At 32.9% G+C, this 18,198-nt stretch overlaps 1 protein-coding gene across 2 annotated transcripts in view; it reads right to left on the reverse strand.

Moving 5' to 3' along the window:
- Positions 1-10,646: 10,646 nt before the first annotated feature.
- Positions 10,647-18,198, reverse strand: part of LOC124363018 (scoloptoxin SSD14-like) — a 30,635-nt gene continuing 23,083 nt past the window's right edge. For both annotated transcript variants that reach the window (XM_046818076.1, XM_046818077.1), the window contains exons 8-11: positions 16,512-16,699; positions 13,434-13,674; positions 11,995-12,108; positions 10,647-10,936 (exon numbers count right to left, since the gene is read on the reverse strand). In XM_046818076.1, the coding sequence (XP_046674032.1) occupies positions 10,781-10,936; positions 11,995-12,108; positions 13,434-13,674; positions 16,512-16,699 (699 nt within the window). In that variant the 3' untranslated portion in view covers positions 10,647-10,780. The remainder of the gene's footprint in view (positions 10,937-11,994; positions 12,109-13,433; positions 13,675-16,511; positions 16,700-18,198) is intronic.

Genomic DNA, 18,198 nt, shown 5'->3' on the forward strand with positions numbered 1-18,198 from the left:
ATTGTTTAAAAAAATTAATCATGTTGTGTAAATTAAGAAAACATTAGTTTTCAGTGATTAGATTTTCATAAAGGACTCTCTTATCAGGCGGTAAATATTTTTTACACATGTCAAGGAGATCATTTTTCTTTACTTTTTTAATTGGTAAGGGAGAGTCATAGGCTGGTTTTAACATATTTACATCTTTAAAATGTGGAGATTTATTTACTAATGGACCTACAAAGTTCTTTTTACGTTTTTTTCAAACTCTTCTGGCTAGAACTAGCTTCTTCACAGTCATCTAGTTGAGGTTCCGTAAGAGGATAATGTTCCCAAGGCTGCAAAATATTGTGAGATTTTCGAGCCATCCCAGTGGTTGGATCATCAGCAGTTATCTTAAGCCATAGAAATTTGGTTACTTTCAAACCTCCAGTTTTCTTAATAATTTTTTCTGCAGGGGAGAAATCTTTGAAATCTGACAGATCCATGCAAATTATGTCAAAGGGATTACTAGGCCTAGCAGCAAGAAGAACTTCTTTCCACTCCATAGGGCAGTGTACAATAGCAGTTTTCTTCTGTCTTTCTATTAAACTAAAATCCCTATCGCAGGGAAGAAAACTATGGCCACTTACAAGAAATTTCTGATTAATTTCTGTAAAATATCTACAGGTTAATAAAAGCTGGAACATGATTAACATTGTCCAGTTATTGTTTTGCCCAACACAACGATCAGACCAAACAATCAGCCTCCTACTTTCATGGCATTCAAGACTACTGAACTTTGTAGTGACATATTTTAGAAAACAAGAAGCTATTTCAGTAGACCCTCTTGCTCCAATAGATTCATGCCACATCATTGTGGCCTGGCCTGTACCTAAATCGTGGATTGCATAGTTGTATGTAGAATACTGCCTCTGATAGAACATTGAAGAATGTGTTAAAGTTGGACAAAATAACACTTGCTGAAGATCATGCATAATACAACAAGATTATCATTATTTTTGGCAGCTTCTTGATCTAATCTAAGATTTTCATAACCAGCTTCAGCTTTCATATGATGCATTTTTCTGTCAAACTCTAAAGATTTCAGTTTTTCTTTATCTGCTGTGTGACTCATTTCCAGAAAAAATGAATCACCATGTTTTGCACGTGTCACTGCGGGGCAGCCCAAACTTCAGCTTAAAATCACGATAAAAAACATCAGTGTATGTTTTTTTGGACAGTTTTACATCAGGATATTTCTCGGTAAACATGTCATACATCTTGTTCAAATTTAAATCAGGCGATAAATACTCTTTAGAGGTTTTCTTTTTACTATAATGGCTTTCTTGGTGAGGAAAGGATGCGATATGTTCTGAATTTTCATTATAACTTCATCAGAAATGGCGTTAGGCCTATTACTATGTGTGCCTCGTTGGTCAGTCAGATCATCATTGTTTTTCATGTTCTCGACTAGTACTTGAATTCTTCGTGGGAGTAACACGAACAATATTGCATACATTTTTTTGACAAACTTTTACCTTTTCTCCTCCGATTTTCTGAAGGTATATAATACCTTACAGTGCATTGCCTCCGTGATATATCTTCATGTTGAACTCGTTTTCTTGGTTCATCTAGTATTATACAGTTTGATGCCAAATATGAAGTTTGTTCATCATAGGTTTTCTCACGGAACTGGTGAATAGTTCCAGTTTTTTTTCTGTGGATAAGTTGTGAGCATAACAGTTCCCACGGCATTTGCAGATAGGACCCTGAAACAAAACAAAACTAAAAATAGGCTAATAATGAATGGACAATAATCATTGAAGGCATTGTTAAAATGCAAGGTATTTTACAAGCTACCCTAAGTTAACTTCATCTTGTTTCTAACATCAACTTAAAATTATATTACATTTTAATATATTCAGGAATAAACATGTTTTTTGATCAGCCCTAAATAGATATAAATATTTAATTGTGCCTACTTCATTAAAACAAGATACATCCAGTATGAAAATTAAAGTAGCCAAGGAAAGTACAGCGTTTGTTTACATTACATAACCTATAGTATTAATAAAGACATACCGTTTCCATGTCATGGTATAAAGTTATCTTGGAAATTTCAATATTAAGTAGAGAGTGAAGCCAAGGGAGACAGTTAGTATAATAATAAAAGTAAAATATACAATAGTTTATTACTGTTATAACGACAAAACAGTTTTGTAATCAAAGCAGTAAATTCGTTTAGCCTAGGAAGTTACAACGTTGTTGACACTTACCTCAGTTGGTGGAAGTAAAGCACTCACTCGTTTTTTTTCGGGATGAAAATATATGCCTCTCCACTATTTCTTTTCCTCTTCCTCACATTAGATTTCCATTTAGAAATATTAACTCTAGTTTTTTTTGCCCTGTTTAGATGTTTTATTGCATTAGATGACAAATTGGACTGTATTGGAGTCAGCCATCTTTGCAAGTTACAAACGTTGTTCCCCGAGCGTCTTCAAAACTCCTGCAGGGTGACCAACATTCAACAGCTGAAATAGCCTTTAAAATATAAAGTAGGGAGGTTTTTTTTTGTAGTGGAAGCCTGCATTTAGACACTTACAACGTTGTTCCTCCACTAAATCAATTTGTTGAAAAATGGAAGTTACAACGTTGTTACGGCCACCTCTTCAATTGCTTCTAAATCGAGCTCGGTTAGAAGCAAATTGATAAGCGTTTGTTTTAAAGCGTCTGTTTGAACTTGCTGACTACAGTTGAATAAAGTATCCAGGAGTGACTCAAAATGGAATAGTTTTATATGAGAATTGATAAACTTGAAAGTCTAAAGGCTGCAGAATAAAATAGTTTTACTTTTTTGCATTTTGACAACCCTTAAAAAAATTCTTTATATATTCAGTTTATTTTAAACATTATGCCTTTAAATTAAATACTACATGACTAGGTATTAAATATTAGGCCTGAGATATCCATTTTCAATTCATTTCCTATTTTAATTTCGGTATCAAAGTCGAGTACCAGAAAGACTGCTACTCTACTGTACCATCCCTACATCCACGGATCCTTTCTTCAGAAGTTACATTATTTATTTCACGTATAAAACACTATTTATATCCTAAACAAATTCGCATATATTTTCTTCCATAAATATTTAGTAATCAATTTTAAATTGCCTGTGTAGCAAATGCTACATCAATGAAATAAAAAAAAAGACCTGAGAAAAATTATATTCTTAATTTTAAATTTTTCCATGCCCTCCAATTTCGACCTTCACAAAATCTACCACGAATTACAATTGATTCTTATCGTAGGGTAAATTTCTGTGTTTATTTCGAGAATGTGTACTTATGCGATACTAATTGGCTATAGCTGGGCTCCTGATCTATTTAGTCTGGCAATGTGGATCACCAAAGTTTTTAAAAACAAAGAATTTTTTATGATGTTCGTATGTTTTCGTAATTATCAGTGATTTTTGTAATATAAATAGAGAAACCCCTAAATAATGGCAGTATATATGAAGAGTATAAGTATTACAGCTAATTATATAATTCTATCGATACTTACTTCATGCACTAGAACAAGACAAATTAATAAGAGTAAGATTTCCCTCGCATATGTATTCAGTGCACGATACGGTAAAATTAGAACTAAACTGTAACTGCTAAACTTCTAAAACTTTATCCGTACTGAACTGAGAGCACGTGTACACTTTGCATATGACAAGATTGAACATGAAAGAGCGCCTACTGCTTTATTGAGTGATTGCTTGTTTTAATAAAGATTAAGTAAATAAAATAATTGCAACAAAATTATGATCTGGAATTTCCAATTTGTACAGTGACTGTCCACTAGACCGAAATATTGAAACATTTAAACGAAGAATTTTTGCATGGCTAGGAAGTCGACATAGACGAAGTTGTTAGTTGAATATGGTAAATAGGGAAGGACATCAACTATGAAATTTGTCTCAAAGCGACGAGTTGCTTAAATTAATGTTGAATATGCTAACAAGTTGTTGACCAGCTGTGTAAACGTAAACCGTTTCCAAGAGGAAAGGTCCAGAGAGGTAGACGGGTGGCATGTTGAATGTGTAAACAGTTAAGCAATTTCAGTCATGCCGTAGTTATTACTATAAACTTCAAACTGGTTGAAATTATGACAGAGTTAATAACGACCAGTACGGCCAATCTAAACGTTTGCCAAGATACGATGTCTGGAGAGGAGATATGGCCGGTCCAATATGTGAGGTAATTGAATCGTGTAAGCATGATATTTTTATAGAAAATTTTCCTCTAGTAAATAAAATGATTATTTACGTGTCTCATGATTGGTTTAGTTGTGTCAAGATAAGAAAAATGTAGTTTTTTCATATTTTTAACTCTTTTGACATTTTCTATTATGATCTTTGCCAAAACTAGTAGGGCTAATAAATCATATAACCATATTGACAGCGTCAATTAACCATACACATACCTCCTCTTAAGGTGATGGGTTTCAGTCTTTGTACTAGATGTCTGACAAAGGTATTCTATAATTTATGCGTATTACAGTTAGGTTTGAATGTAACATGGTAGAAAACATAGATCTAAAAGTCTTACAACCAGTCATCAGACACATGATTTACAATTCATTATTTCAAGTTTGTTTTTGGTTCCGGAAGTTTGTTTCTTCTGCCGTGACGATCGCCATTTGCTATTGGCCTCTGGTCAGTCGTAGTTGGTTGGTAGACGAATGCAGACCTATTGTGACCTGTATTCTGTAGTTCAGTTTTGATAATTAGTGTTGTGTTTAGTTTGTTATTAAGTTCATACTTTATAGTTAGTGCAACATGGTGGTTGTGATTCTTGACTTACGCGTGTCACAACGCTCTGGCACGGTTTATGTTAACCTAGTTTGTAATTATGTCTTAGATTATTTTTTAACCTGAAAAAGAGATTTGAATGCAGATCTTCAAATAAACGTAGTGTTACTGTTTTTTTTTTTTTTTTTTTTTTTTTTTTCACTGAACGATGGCAAATGTCCGGAAAAAAATCTTGTTTCCTTTAATTTACAAGTCTCACAATTGGACCTACAAGGTACAAGGAATGTAATCTGAGAAATAAATTATCGTTTTACATTTTTTATCCTTCCATCTTAACGTAGCTTTCAATTGATATCTTTCGTAGGAAATATTCCTCTGTCGAGTGAAAGAAAAACCAGGTTGTTAAAACATTTTACAGTGCGTATTGGATCTAGACCTCTAAACCATTACACATAACCTTGTACTGTATATATATGAGTAGTTGAAATATAGACTAAAATAGCAATGACCAACTGTGGGAATGTAACCTGTTGCCAAAAGACGAGGTTTAGATAGGCAGAGTAGCGTATTGAATATGTAAACAATGAAGCAACATCAGTCATGGCCTTCTGACAGTTTACTGGTTGGATGGTTAAGAAGTTTCGTTCAATTTCTTTACTATTTTATTGTGTCTTAGTTACGAATTAGAAGTTACGAAAGCGAATTAAACTCAATTACTCTAAATTATAGTTGCTATATATTTAGTTTCCATGTGCTCCGTGTATTAGTATAGATAAATATACTTTGTCTTCAATTTAGATTAAAAAATTTATATTAAATAGCTTTTGACGTGACAACGTCTTAAATTAGGTTGCGGCTCGGAGTCACTCATGAAAAAGTGTAACGCCCGGTAACGTTACGATGCCCGTCCAGTGGGTCCGCCGCACGGGATCCGCACGGGATAAAGCAGATAACTGTGGGTCCGCCGCACGGGATAAAGCAGATAACTATGTTTATTCGTGAAAATGTGGAGTGCTTAGATTCGTCATTTACAACAACTACAACAATAAAGGTAAATAATTTTACACTGATATTTCATTATCGTAAACTATGATTGATTGATTAATTGTTAGATTGACACAAAAGTTGAGAAACTGAGTTTATAGGTTATGTCATACTATTGACAAATGTTGATAGTGTTAAGTAAATTATTAGTTTAAATCACTCTGCAATCAATCGTAATTCAGTCGATTGAGAAGAAACAGCGCGTATTGCTAGTCAAACATTTAAAATAACAAATTATAACCTCTAACCTGTCATAACAGTGCGACCAAACAAACGAACTAAACCGACCAATCACCACGCGCGAAGTTAGAATTTAACTGTGTTTAGCAAGAATTTCAAATTCCAATTTTAGTAAATGTTTTATTCAACTTTACCATTTACAATAACAAATTTTAATTAATTTCAAATTATGTACAATGTTTTAGTAAACAAAATATATTTCTATAGTTAAAATTTGTGCAATTCTTATTTTCATTCAATTCCTTGTTCCTATTGTGCAATTTAATAATATTCATATCAATAAATATTCTACCGAGAAAAAGACGTTGTCACGTAAAATCTTCGCCCGTAAAACCGACTTTACAGGCAACCATAATTTTTTTAATTTAAAACCCATTTTACCTTTTTATAAACCATATGGTCATCACTGAGTGATTAAATTCCATTATGAATTCTTACAGTTTACTATAAACTATTTGCTAAATTAACTATTATCATTCAATTATTTGTTATAAATAACAGTAAAACAAATTAAATTACCTCAAATTGTGAAAATACGTAAATACTTTAAAATACTCAAATTCTCTTTTATATACTTGCAATAAAAATGACAATAGGTAATAATTACAAACCATTGAATTAAAAAACATTGCAGACTATCTATTTTGTTTATAAACAAACCTACTTAAGAGTAAGATTATTATAATCAGTAATTGAAGTAGAATATTGTACAATCTAAAGGATTGGCATTTCCTGATAAATTGCTTCAGTTTTGCCGATCTCCATGAATAGCTCACTAAGTTTTGTAGTATGACAATCATTATTTAACAATTTTTTCTCCACACACAGGATGATTGCCGTGTGGGGATAAATCTCTGGAATAAATATTGCAGATTTTGTTACTTTGTATCTAAATTGGAAATAAACTCAATCAATCAAACAAAAGTAACAGTAATTATAACCTTGCCTGTGTTGAAGGAGGCAAACGGTATGATACGAGAAAAATGCCTACAAAAACTCAGTCAGAATACCGTTGAGAAAACATTTATGTTAAAAATGCACTATTTACATCCAGAATAATTTGAACAAGAACGTTCTATTTCATCAACACTCATTCCTCAGTTAGAAATACAATCGAATATAAGTAAAAGTAAAGTTACAGATTTAACAAAATATGTTTACGTTCAAGATAATAGGGACTGAGCTCATCCTCAATGTATATTGGCGTCAATTCCAAATGAAAGTATAAATACTATGTCCATAAACAGGCTGATTTGGTAACTAACACAGATAATCAATGAAAACCCCTATACCTTTAAGTATTCTGTTCCTGAATAATGAAATGAATGAGTTGCACTTGAATAATTATGACCGATTTGTTTAAGTGCGTATATCATTATTATAACTGTCGTATTAGTCCTAATTACAATTAATCTATTACAACACAAAAATATTTCACGGTTTATAAGGGTGATGTAACTGGATGAGCTGTAGCGAAGCCTATCACTCGAGGAGTTGAACAAATGCCATTTATATCTATCGAACTATATATCGAGAACCTGTAGAGACCGAATTTGTTCATAGTGCATGTCAATCCAAGAGATGTGAGCAAAGATATTTACATTGGTCTTATGGCAAACCATCATGGCAACGAGAAAATCAAGGAATAAATAAGTGTGCAAACAAACTGAGTACAATTATTAACATGTGGCATATTAAAACATGTAACATAATCTTACGGTAAAAAAGAAAAATACCAGATTGGAATGTCAATCTTAAAAGTAGGGAACAAGATTTTGTTTCAACGCGCTCTTGCGTTGTAGTACCCTCAGTAACTCATTGTACATTTCATTATTTAAGCATTACTATATTACCTAACTCAGTGAATAAAATGTGAACGTATCATGTGGCAAAATATCTCAAGACAAATCGTTTTTTTCTTACTTTAAATTTGGCATTGAACTTCATTTCTATATGGATCACATTGAGTTGATGTTGCATATCCAAACATGGAGTTTGGTTGAGCGCCATTGAAGGCTCACTCTGTCACTCTGTGGGCTCATTAAATTACACAATTTAATTTTCTGTTGTCTATCGAGAGGATGTAAACATTTATTTTCTGCACTATTTTGCATTAAACATGCTGAGCGACACGTGGTGTGGTGTTATCCTATTTTGTAATGTACGGGAAGCAATAAACAAAACTAATTACTTTTTTATAACTTTAATTGTTTCTCGTTCTTTAATATTTTTCCCGATAACCTTCATTGGCCTTTCTCGTTCCATGTTTCATAGTTAAAGTAGTCTAAAACTATTTATTCTTGAACGAAAGAAACAAACGACAAACACGCCTAATTTGAGTCTGAAGTCGCAGCAATACGTCTTGAAAAGCAACAAAATACAGTTGGCAGACTATGTGAGTGTGGGTGATATTACATCGTATAACGCTGTTGAGCAATGGCTCTTACCTACCAGCGCTGTCTAATAGAGAACATTTGAACCACAAAATTACGAAATTCTACTTAAATCTTTTGATGCGTTACAGATTACAGGCGTTGGCACATACATTGCGTTTTCGGTCATAAAATAATTTTTTTTTGTACTTACATTCTATTCTACTTCAAATCTTCATTTATCCTTACGAAAGAATTTACTTATTATTTTGGGATTCAACATCTTGATTAATAAGTAAACACTTAGGGAAGATTGAGTTGTTTACTCATTATGACAACAATATATATATATATATATATATATATATATATATATATATATATATATATATTTTATTCGATTTTTATACAACTCTTTTGGTTATTTATATCAAACTCAAAAGAACGCAGTATTTTAATATACTATTTTCCAATATTTCATAACTCAGCGTTTAGACTTTATAGACTCAGCTACAGTACTTAGCTAGCTATACAGTATTAATACTTTATAGATAAATATAATATTAATTATTACTCCTTTTCATTTACAGATCGTACACTAAGAAATTAATAACAGTCAAATTATCATACAAAACGTTTTATTGCCTATATACACAAAAGTAAGTAGATTTTATCATATATATAGTTTAAATGTATAGGTGATTAAATATTTAAACATTCAGAATGAATCTGAAAACAGCATTTTTTCTGAATTTGCTAAACAAACTGGGTTTGTAAAGGAGTTTTTTCTTCTACCAGAATTCATAACTCACCGAGCAAAGGTAATGTCTCCCTTTGAACCGATTTAGAATTTTCTATTTGACTCGTTTTCTTTACAAACGATTACAGCCAACTTTACCTTTTTTCAGAACTTGTTTGTGCATATACAAAACCAATTTAAATATCTTATAAGTCTGAGGGTCTGTCTGTTTGAGGACATACGTATATTTTATTGCATTTCTTTCATTAAATACGTCAGCAAGATGTCCCATTTAGAGAACTACAAAAAAGGTCAATTTAAGATTTTTAACCCTGTGTACCATACGGATTAAACATTGATATAAAATAAAATCTTCCATTTCTGTTCAATGAATTAACTACATTAATCTTGTATAGATCAAAAGCTGAAAAAATACTTCAAGGCATTTAGTTATAGATTAGAATAACAGAATCCACCGTAATTTGTACCCTCAGAGATGTATGCAAATTATAGTTTAATATTCCATATTTAAACGCATGTGTGACAGATACGGCCAAATACAAAATAATTGAATCGGAAAAAGTAAGCGCTCTGTGGTGTAATGGTAGCACATTCACCCGGCAAGTGAGAGATCCGGGTTCGACTCCCGGCGGAGCAAGTACTTTTTGTGATTAAATGTTTATTGAAATTTTATATATATATATATATATATATATATATATATATATATATATCTTAATATCTAACGCAGTACATGATTTAAGGTCATAAATAGTATATATCATACTTGCCACGCGTAATATCGGGACCATTATAGGGTATTGTAATTGGCACTGATAGATGTATTGAATTTCCTTGCATTTTCGAAGAAGACAAATGCTCACGCTTTTGAAAGATGAAGCCAAACAGTGAATCGTAAAATAGTGTAATTCTAACATTTTGTACCTTCAGTATGATAGATTATAGTTGGGAAATTCCATTTAATATAATTCTGAATAATTTTGTTCACATTTCACAACTTCAAAATACATTTTTAAGAATAAGGAAACTGGACTTCTTGTAACAACTCTACATCAAGATAAGTTGTAATGAAGTATACAGATTGAGATTTATATTTAATTGTAATTATTAGGAATTTTTGCTTTGTTTACTGGATAATATTGTTTATTTTGATAACAGTTACAGTTGGGTACTAAACCAACACATTAGGAAGCAAAGGACAGAGATAGTAGATACCTCCACATTTAGCAAATTTACAATAGTGCTTTCTTCTATATGATAATGTGACTACCATAGACAATTTTTAGGTCAAATAATTAAACAAAAATGCCAACACAATTCAAATCTTGAAATATCAACAAATTTGGCCAGAATGAGTAATACCGCTAAAAATGATACGGAAATTTTGAATTATGGTAAAAATTTTAATCAGAAGACCTATGTGATAGTCATGACTTCAGCGTGCAAGCCAAAAACTGATGATTATCTTATGTTTAATTTTAAAATGTTTTATTTTAAAGACAAAATTTGAGTCTTCTAGCCGATTTCTAGCCGTAACATCAACGAATTCCACTTAATTCTTCAAGAAGCATCCATATTACGAATAATGAGAAGGTCTTGACAATTTCAGAACCCCTCCACTCCTCCGAACCGCCGCCAGTCGCAGTTGGCCGTGATGTTTAGTCCCAACCTCGCAATGCCTGTGACCAACGCCAGGGGATACTGCGTCGGTGGCCTCCTCCTAGTTTTATGCCCAATCTTGTGCCATGCCTCTACCATTGTCTACACAAAACACACATTGAGGTCAAGTTACTAACATGTTGGCTCTTCATGTTCAGTTAATAATATCTAAAAAAGCAAGCAACAGAAAATCAACAATACAAATTTTTTGGCCAATCGACTATATTGTTTTCATCAAATAAATACACTGAACCAAATTATTGCTATTCTATGGAATCAATGCATTGTTTATGACTGCCTAGCAAATTAAATCTAATTCACTACCTTTACCTTAAAAAATTTTACTTCAGTATATATTCAGTAATGAAGGTAATATTGTAGTAAATAAAATGTCCTTTATTTATTAAAATGTATTGAACAGATTTATTTGCCCGATTTATTACGGATCTGTATTTCTCGTGTGTTCTAATGCAAATATAGAAATCGTATGATATTGTTTTGTTGAAACATTAGGTGCAATAAATGGAAACATGTTATAATTATGTAAGACGGCAATAATTAAAAAAAATCCCATTAATAAGTAGATTTCCAACCACAAAATTAGGCTAGTATGACAGTAAATACATTAGTTAAAGGAATTTTGTTTACAAGGTTTTATTAAAGAATTTATTTTGTAAGTAAATTTATAGTGGAGGTTCAATATCAGACATGTTAGTAAGAGTCTATCAATCAAGTGGTATATTTCTCAAGTAAATCTTTTACATGCCATTTAAATTCCACATAGAGATGGAAAAAATTACTGAGATAAAATTTTATTTTAATTTAAATATTTACTACGAATTATGAATGTTTTTTCCACATTCACTTTTAGTTTATCGGTTAGTTTCATACTATTAGATTCTGAATATATACGTTACACACTATTTCAATGTATTAGCAACCATGTAAATTGTAGATATATTTTGAAACCATCGAACATGTATTTGTCCTACTGTTTTACATTTTTTGTAAGGAAATATTTATATAAGTTTTAACTTTATGTTTTTTGAACATTATTGATCGCAAATTTCAGATAACAACACAGGCAGACAAGCATAACTCTGACTAAATACAGATTTCTGGCCACCACCATTAACCCCGTATACAAAAGTCTAACTCACATCCAATACCCCATACTCATAGGAAATCTCCATGGGGAGAAGCTGGTGGTGGAAGCGACGTTCGTCAATAGCCTCCTTGATATTCTTCCCCAGCCACAGATTCCTCACCGCCACCTTAAAACATGGAAACTTAAAATTCCACATACTGAGATTGTTTATTATTTCATACCACTAAAGTGCTATTGTAAAATAGTTGTGAAATAAATTCAGACAAAATGTATTACAAAGATCTTGTTTACTGGAGTGACTCTTTGATAAATCCGTGGTCGAAACCACTGCCCGATTTCGTAAAAAGTGCCAAACGCTATGTACCCACATAACGAAATCTTGCAGCAAGTGAAGTTGATTGTCGTCGTCAGATCGGTCGTCCAGGATGCAGAAGGTGGCGGATAACAATGTAAAAAAGAACCAAAACCGTTATGTAAACAAAATTCTTGTACTGACGTTCTTAAGTTGAACCAGTGTAACACAAGCATGTATTGGTGTGCTGGTGTTCCACATTGGGTACACGTGACAAGCTTTTAAACTGGACCGGTCTACGTAGAGCTTGAAGTGGCCCTGCCGCGAAAAACGATTAGTTTCCGGGAAAATCCCCATGGAGTGACCTAGGATGATAATCAATGGATAAATCAATCCTTTCTGTTCCTGTTTTTAAGTAATAAAAAAAAGTATATAAATTCTTAAAATCTGAGTTTTTTTACAGATTTGAAGAATCTGCCCAAGGTTTTTTAATCGTGAGTTGTGGATTGATTAAAGTTGAGAATTACATTGAACTCTCTTGAAAGAAACAGTAAGATCGTAAACTTTCTTCAATTAAATAACAATTATTTTTTAACTTAATTTTTGTCAGCATGTCTTTCACGACCCCCCACCATTTCACCCAATTAAACTTTCTCTCACTTTATATGAAACAACATTTTAACCGAAATGAGTAAGATAGGATGGTTTTGATGTTCTATTTTGTAAAATAACTGACTACAACCACACTGAAAAATGGGCTTAGCTTAGAAATGTTTGAAGTTCCATTAATAGTAGTTGTTTCATGTAATGTTTCCTAGGCACAAGCCTCTCAAAAAATGATGATATTGGTACATATTGTTGTAGTAATATTGTATCAGAATTTGTAACGATAACTCGTGGCGTTTCAAAGACTCAACCGTTTTTCGTAAACAAATTATGATCATATGGTGCTTTAGACAATGACATTATCTTGCACCTCTCGACTCCATTACAGTCAATGTTGATGCTAGTTCTCTAGAGATTACCCGGTTGGCCTGGCCGGCTCTAAACACTACTTACCGATGCTGTCTGAGTGGTAATGGTTGTACCCCCGGCTGCACCGACTACCAGCCTCACGTCTCCGTTACTGTCAACTATGATGCTGGGACTCATGGAGGATTGGGGCCGCTTTTTCTACTGATATGGTAGCCCATACTTACTGATGCTGTCTGAGTGGTAATGGTTGTACCCCCGGCTGCACCGACTACCAGCCTCACGTCTCCGTTACTGTCAACTATGATGCTGGGACTCATAGAGGATTGGGGCCGCTTGTTCGGCTCAATGAAGTTAGCCGCACTTGGGGCAACTCCCCAGAAGTTCGGTACTCCAGGAGTGGAGAAGTCATCCATCTGGTCGTTCAACAAGATACCGGTACTTGTAGACACAAACGCACTTCCAAACCTGCAAATGTTCTCAGAGTCAGGATGTTTCTTCCTAGAGAAATTCTAACTACAAGAAGTAATTCTAGTGAAACCTGAATGAATGGTAAAATTCTTTATAATAATCACATTTCATCATTCTACAGTGGATTGACACTGTTGGGGTTTCTTCTGGAATTATATATAGTACAATATATATAATTTTATATCATACAACTGTTATGTAGTAGTTATGACCAATGTTCTAAATTTCAGGAATTTTAATACTAGTAATCTAATTTGAAATGCAATTTATAATGATTATTTTAAAATAGGAAATATATTGTTAATGTAAGTTACTAATGTACCTCAGATACTTTACCAATAGAAGAATATTTCAGTGGTATAAGTTTATTTGGTTCCAAAATATTAACATTTATAGCACATTTAGTGATATTAGCACATACCCGCGGCTTCAGCCGCAATTTCTATGCAAAATTCTGTCTATTTGGCTGAATAGCTCCCACAAGTGTAGTAATGTTTTAACTATTTTACACCAATTTAGAGGAATTCCAAAGTCGAAGTTCATAGCTACCTTAGTCAAAGCACTTGTAATAGATGGGGACTTATAGTATTTTTAAAAAGGAATTAGTTATATATCATGCATCAGTTACTCATTTTTAGTGCACATAATCAATAGGGCCGGAGGTTGAGGAATATTCTGAGTAACTGTATTTCAGGTTTTGTAATTCTACTTCCTATTGTACATTATACTATATGGTTATAGTTGTCATATATATTTAAATATGATACACAACACAGTAAAATACACTTTTACTTCCAGATCCATTTACGCTATATCATATATTTTCTAGGTCCAGTCTTGGAATGATATCAGTATTTATATACCTAAACAGTATCGTATATCTCATCAGCGAGAAATTTATGCGATGTCCAACGATTTTCTGTCATAAAAATTGCATTCAGTGTTTCTTGTACTGCTTTGTGATTCTACTAGCTATAATCACAGACTAACTGACTTCGCCTGTTTCCTCGAACTGTACTCACGGAGCGAATGGTTTGTTAAATCATGCTAATGCCCAGTCCCTCCGTGTTTTGTTCCTTCAATTACTGTATATGCTGCCCCACAATATCTAAGGAAGCCAAATTCAGTACCTTACATGTATACACTCACAATTTAATTTATACAGCAAAATATAGTACTGTTAATTTTGGCATGTTTTTACTCTATAAACATTAACAAATTGAAAATATTGGTTAAATTAATTAAAAATATGGTCGTTCTGTCATAATACAACGTTTATACAGATCTGTTGATTACATTTAACAGGCTCTTTTAATTAATATTTTGCAACTTTAGAGGCGAGATGGGATTTTTAACTTTTTAGAGACCAGTGGGGTGTAGCGTTGATGGATTTTAAAAATAATAATAAGCCTCTATTCATCCCAAAGATCATAATAATGTCCATGTACTCATAACATTTCAGTACAATGGGTTTTATAGTTTATGCGTGAAAACAAAACAAACAAACAAAAGCGCTTTCGCATTTATAGTATTAATAAATAAGGATTAGGATTGTCATACAGTGATTAGCACATAAGAGTTTTAACTTACCCTTATAATATAGCAGGTTCTTCAACTCTCTTTAAAATCTTGATAATTCTACTACCGAAAGTACATATTATTTAAATAAGAAAATATAAAAGGATTTTATAACTAATCAGTATTTTCTAATGCTTACTGCTTTTAATGTATTCTGCAATTATTTTAATTGTATTCTTGTAATTTTATAATGGATTTAATATACATAGAGGTGTCTCAGACCACTATTTATATAATGAACTATTAATATATAATATTATAATAAGGCCCATTTTAAAATATTTTGGTATATCCTGTAAATACGGTTAAAGATCTTCAACTTTTACTTGTGCCAAAATTTCCAGTGTAAAAAGTCCTTTAAATTGGTGTACCACACAACCAATGTATATATTTTAAAATATCTCAAAAAGCACCTCGAGCCCCCCAAAACCCATTTTGGGTATTTTACTAAGTTTAAATTAAGTGTATTAACTCAAATTAAAACTAGTTAACTAGGTTAAGATTCTTTGAGGTTGAGTTATTGGAAAAAGAGAAAGAAAAATCTTACTTAAGTTAAACAATTAAACTGCATAGGTGAACTGCCTCACCCTGAATATTCAGGTATTATCATATATCACATTTATTATCATAACATTTGACATAACCACCAAAACAAATATAATTCCCACTTAAACGTTTTACATATTTTAAAAGTCTTTGAAGTAATCGATCTAAATATAAGATTTCTTATAAAACTGTTGAACACAAATACGAACTGGAGTATTTTTAATTTGGCTATGTCTCTTTAGGAGCCCTAAAGCGTTTTCCTAAAACAGTACCAGTTACATGTCTTTAGTAGCCGTATCGTTCTCATTCTATTTATGTTTATAGGTTTATGTACAGCAAGGTTCCTTATTCACGTTAATAAAACTAAAGGTATAAGGTCATTCTGTTAAATATACGGAATCACCACATTCATAATTAATCATAAATATTTCTAAAATTCCGTTTCAGGTATAAAAACTAATGGACTTAGTTGAGTAAAGATTCAATTGATTAAAATGCTCGATTTCAATTTTATACCATTATGTAAGTAGCAGCTAAATGTTTTCAACATATTAATAGTTGTTCTTTTATTGAACATAAGCATATAAATAATAGAAACTTCTTCCTATTTTTAAGAGTTGTTGCAACTCATTTTGAAGCTGGTGAAAAACTCGTCTCAGATTCATACGTAATATTTACAATTATACATTTATTCTAACTACTAAACTCACAAGGTGTTGATAGTGCTGGTGACTGAGACAGCATTTCCTTCAGCATCTACCACTACGATATTGTTAGTCCCGTGATCCTCCTTAGCGTAGTCGGCCCCGTAGTACGCTACGTCCTCAGACGTGCTGTTCAGGTGGATCTTCTCTCGCAGCCCCAATATCGTCGCCTCATCGGTTAGGTTGAATATCACCTGTTTAAAATCACTGATAGACATATGACTATTGTACAATCGGTCAAGGAGTGAGACATATAAATACTGGGCTGAAACTGTCAAGAAGTGAAACATATGACTACTAATTCAATCGTTTATGGAGTGATGTCATGAAGTGAGACATGTAACTACTGGATCGACCAGTCATGGAGTGAGACATATGACTACTGGATCATCGGTCAAGTATAGAGACATATGACTACTGAATCAATCTCTCATGGAGTAAGACATATGACTACAGGATCAATCGGTCATGGAGTGAGCATATATACTGGGCTCAAAATGTCATGAAGTAAGACATAGACTACTGAATAAATCTCTCATGGAGTGAGACATATTACTACTGGAACAATCTGTCATGGAGTAAGACATATGACTACAGGATCATTCGGTCATGGAGTGAGCATATGACTACTGGAACAAACTGTCATGGAGTGAGACATATGACTACTGAATCAATCTCTCATGGAGTAAGACATATGACTACAGAATCAATCGGTCATGGAGTGAGCATATATACTGGGCTCAAAGTGTCATGAAGTAAGACATAGACTACTAAATAAATCTCTCATGGAGTGAGACATATTACTACTGGAACAATCTGTCATTGAGTGAGATATATGAATACTGAATCAATCGCTCATGGAGTAAGACATATGACTACAGGATCATTCGGTCATGGAGTGAGCATATGACTAATGGGCTCAAAGTGTCATGAAGTAAGACAGACTACTGAATAAATCTCTCATGGAGTGAGACTTATTACTACTGGAACAATCTGTCATGGAGTAAGACATATGACTACAGGATCATTCGGTCATGGAGTGAGCATATGACTAATGGGCTCAAAGTGTCATGAAGTAAGACATAGACTACTAAATAAATCTCTCATGGAGTGAGACATATTACTACTGGAACAATCTGTCATGGAGTGAGATATATGAATACTGAATCAATCGCTCATGGAGTAAGACATATGACTACAGGATCATTCGGTCATGGAGTGAGCATATGACTAATGGGCTCAAAGTGTCATGAAGTAAGACAGACTACTGAATAAATCTCTCATGGAGTGAGACTTATTACTACTGGAACAATCTGTCATGGAGTAAGACATATGACTACAGGATCATTCGGTCATGGAGTGAGCATATGACTAATGGGCTCAAAGTGTCATGAAGTAAGACATAGACTACTAAATAAATCTCTCATGGAGTGAGACATATTACTACTGGAACAATCTGTCATGGAGTGAGATATATGAATACTGAATCAATCGCTCATGGAGTAAGACATATGACTATAGGATCATTCGGTCATGGAGTGAGCATATGACTAATGGGCTCAAAGTGTCATGAAGTAAGACATATAACTACTGACATAAGACTACTGGATCAAACTGTTATGAAGTGAAGGACCAGTGATTGAGTTTGATTTTTTCATGTAACGCCATAATTCAATTAATTAATTATCGAGGC

Source organism: Homalodisca vitripennis, chromosome 5, assembly GCF_021130785.1.
Source record: "Homalodisca vitripennis isolate AUS2020 chromosome 5, UT_GWSS_2.1, whole genome shotgun sequence".
NCBI lineage: Eukaryota > Metazoa > Arthropoda > Insecta > Hemiptera > Cicadellidae > Homalodisca > Homalodisca vitripennis.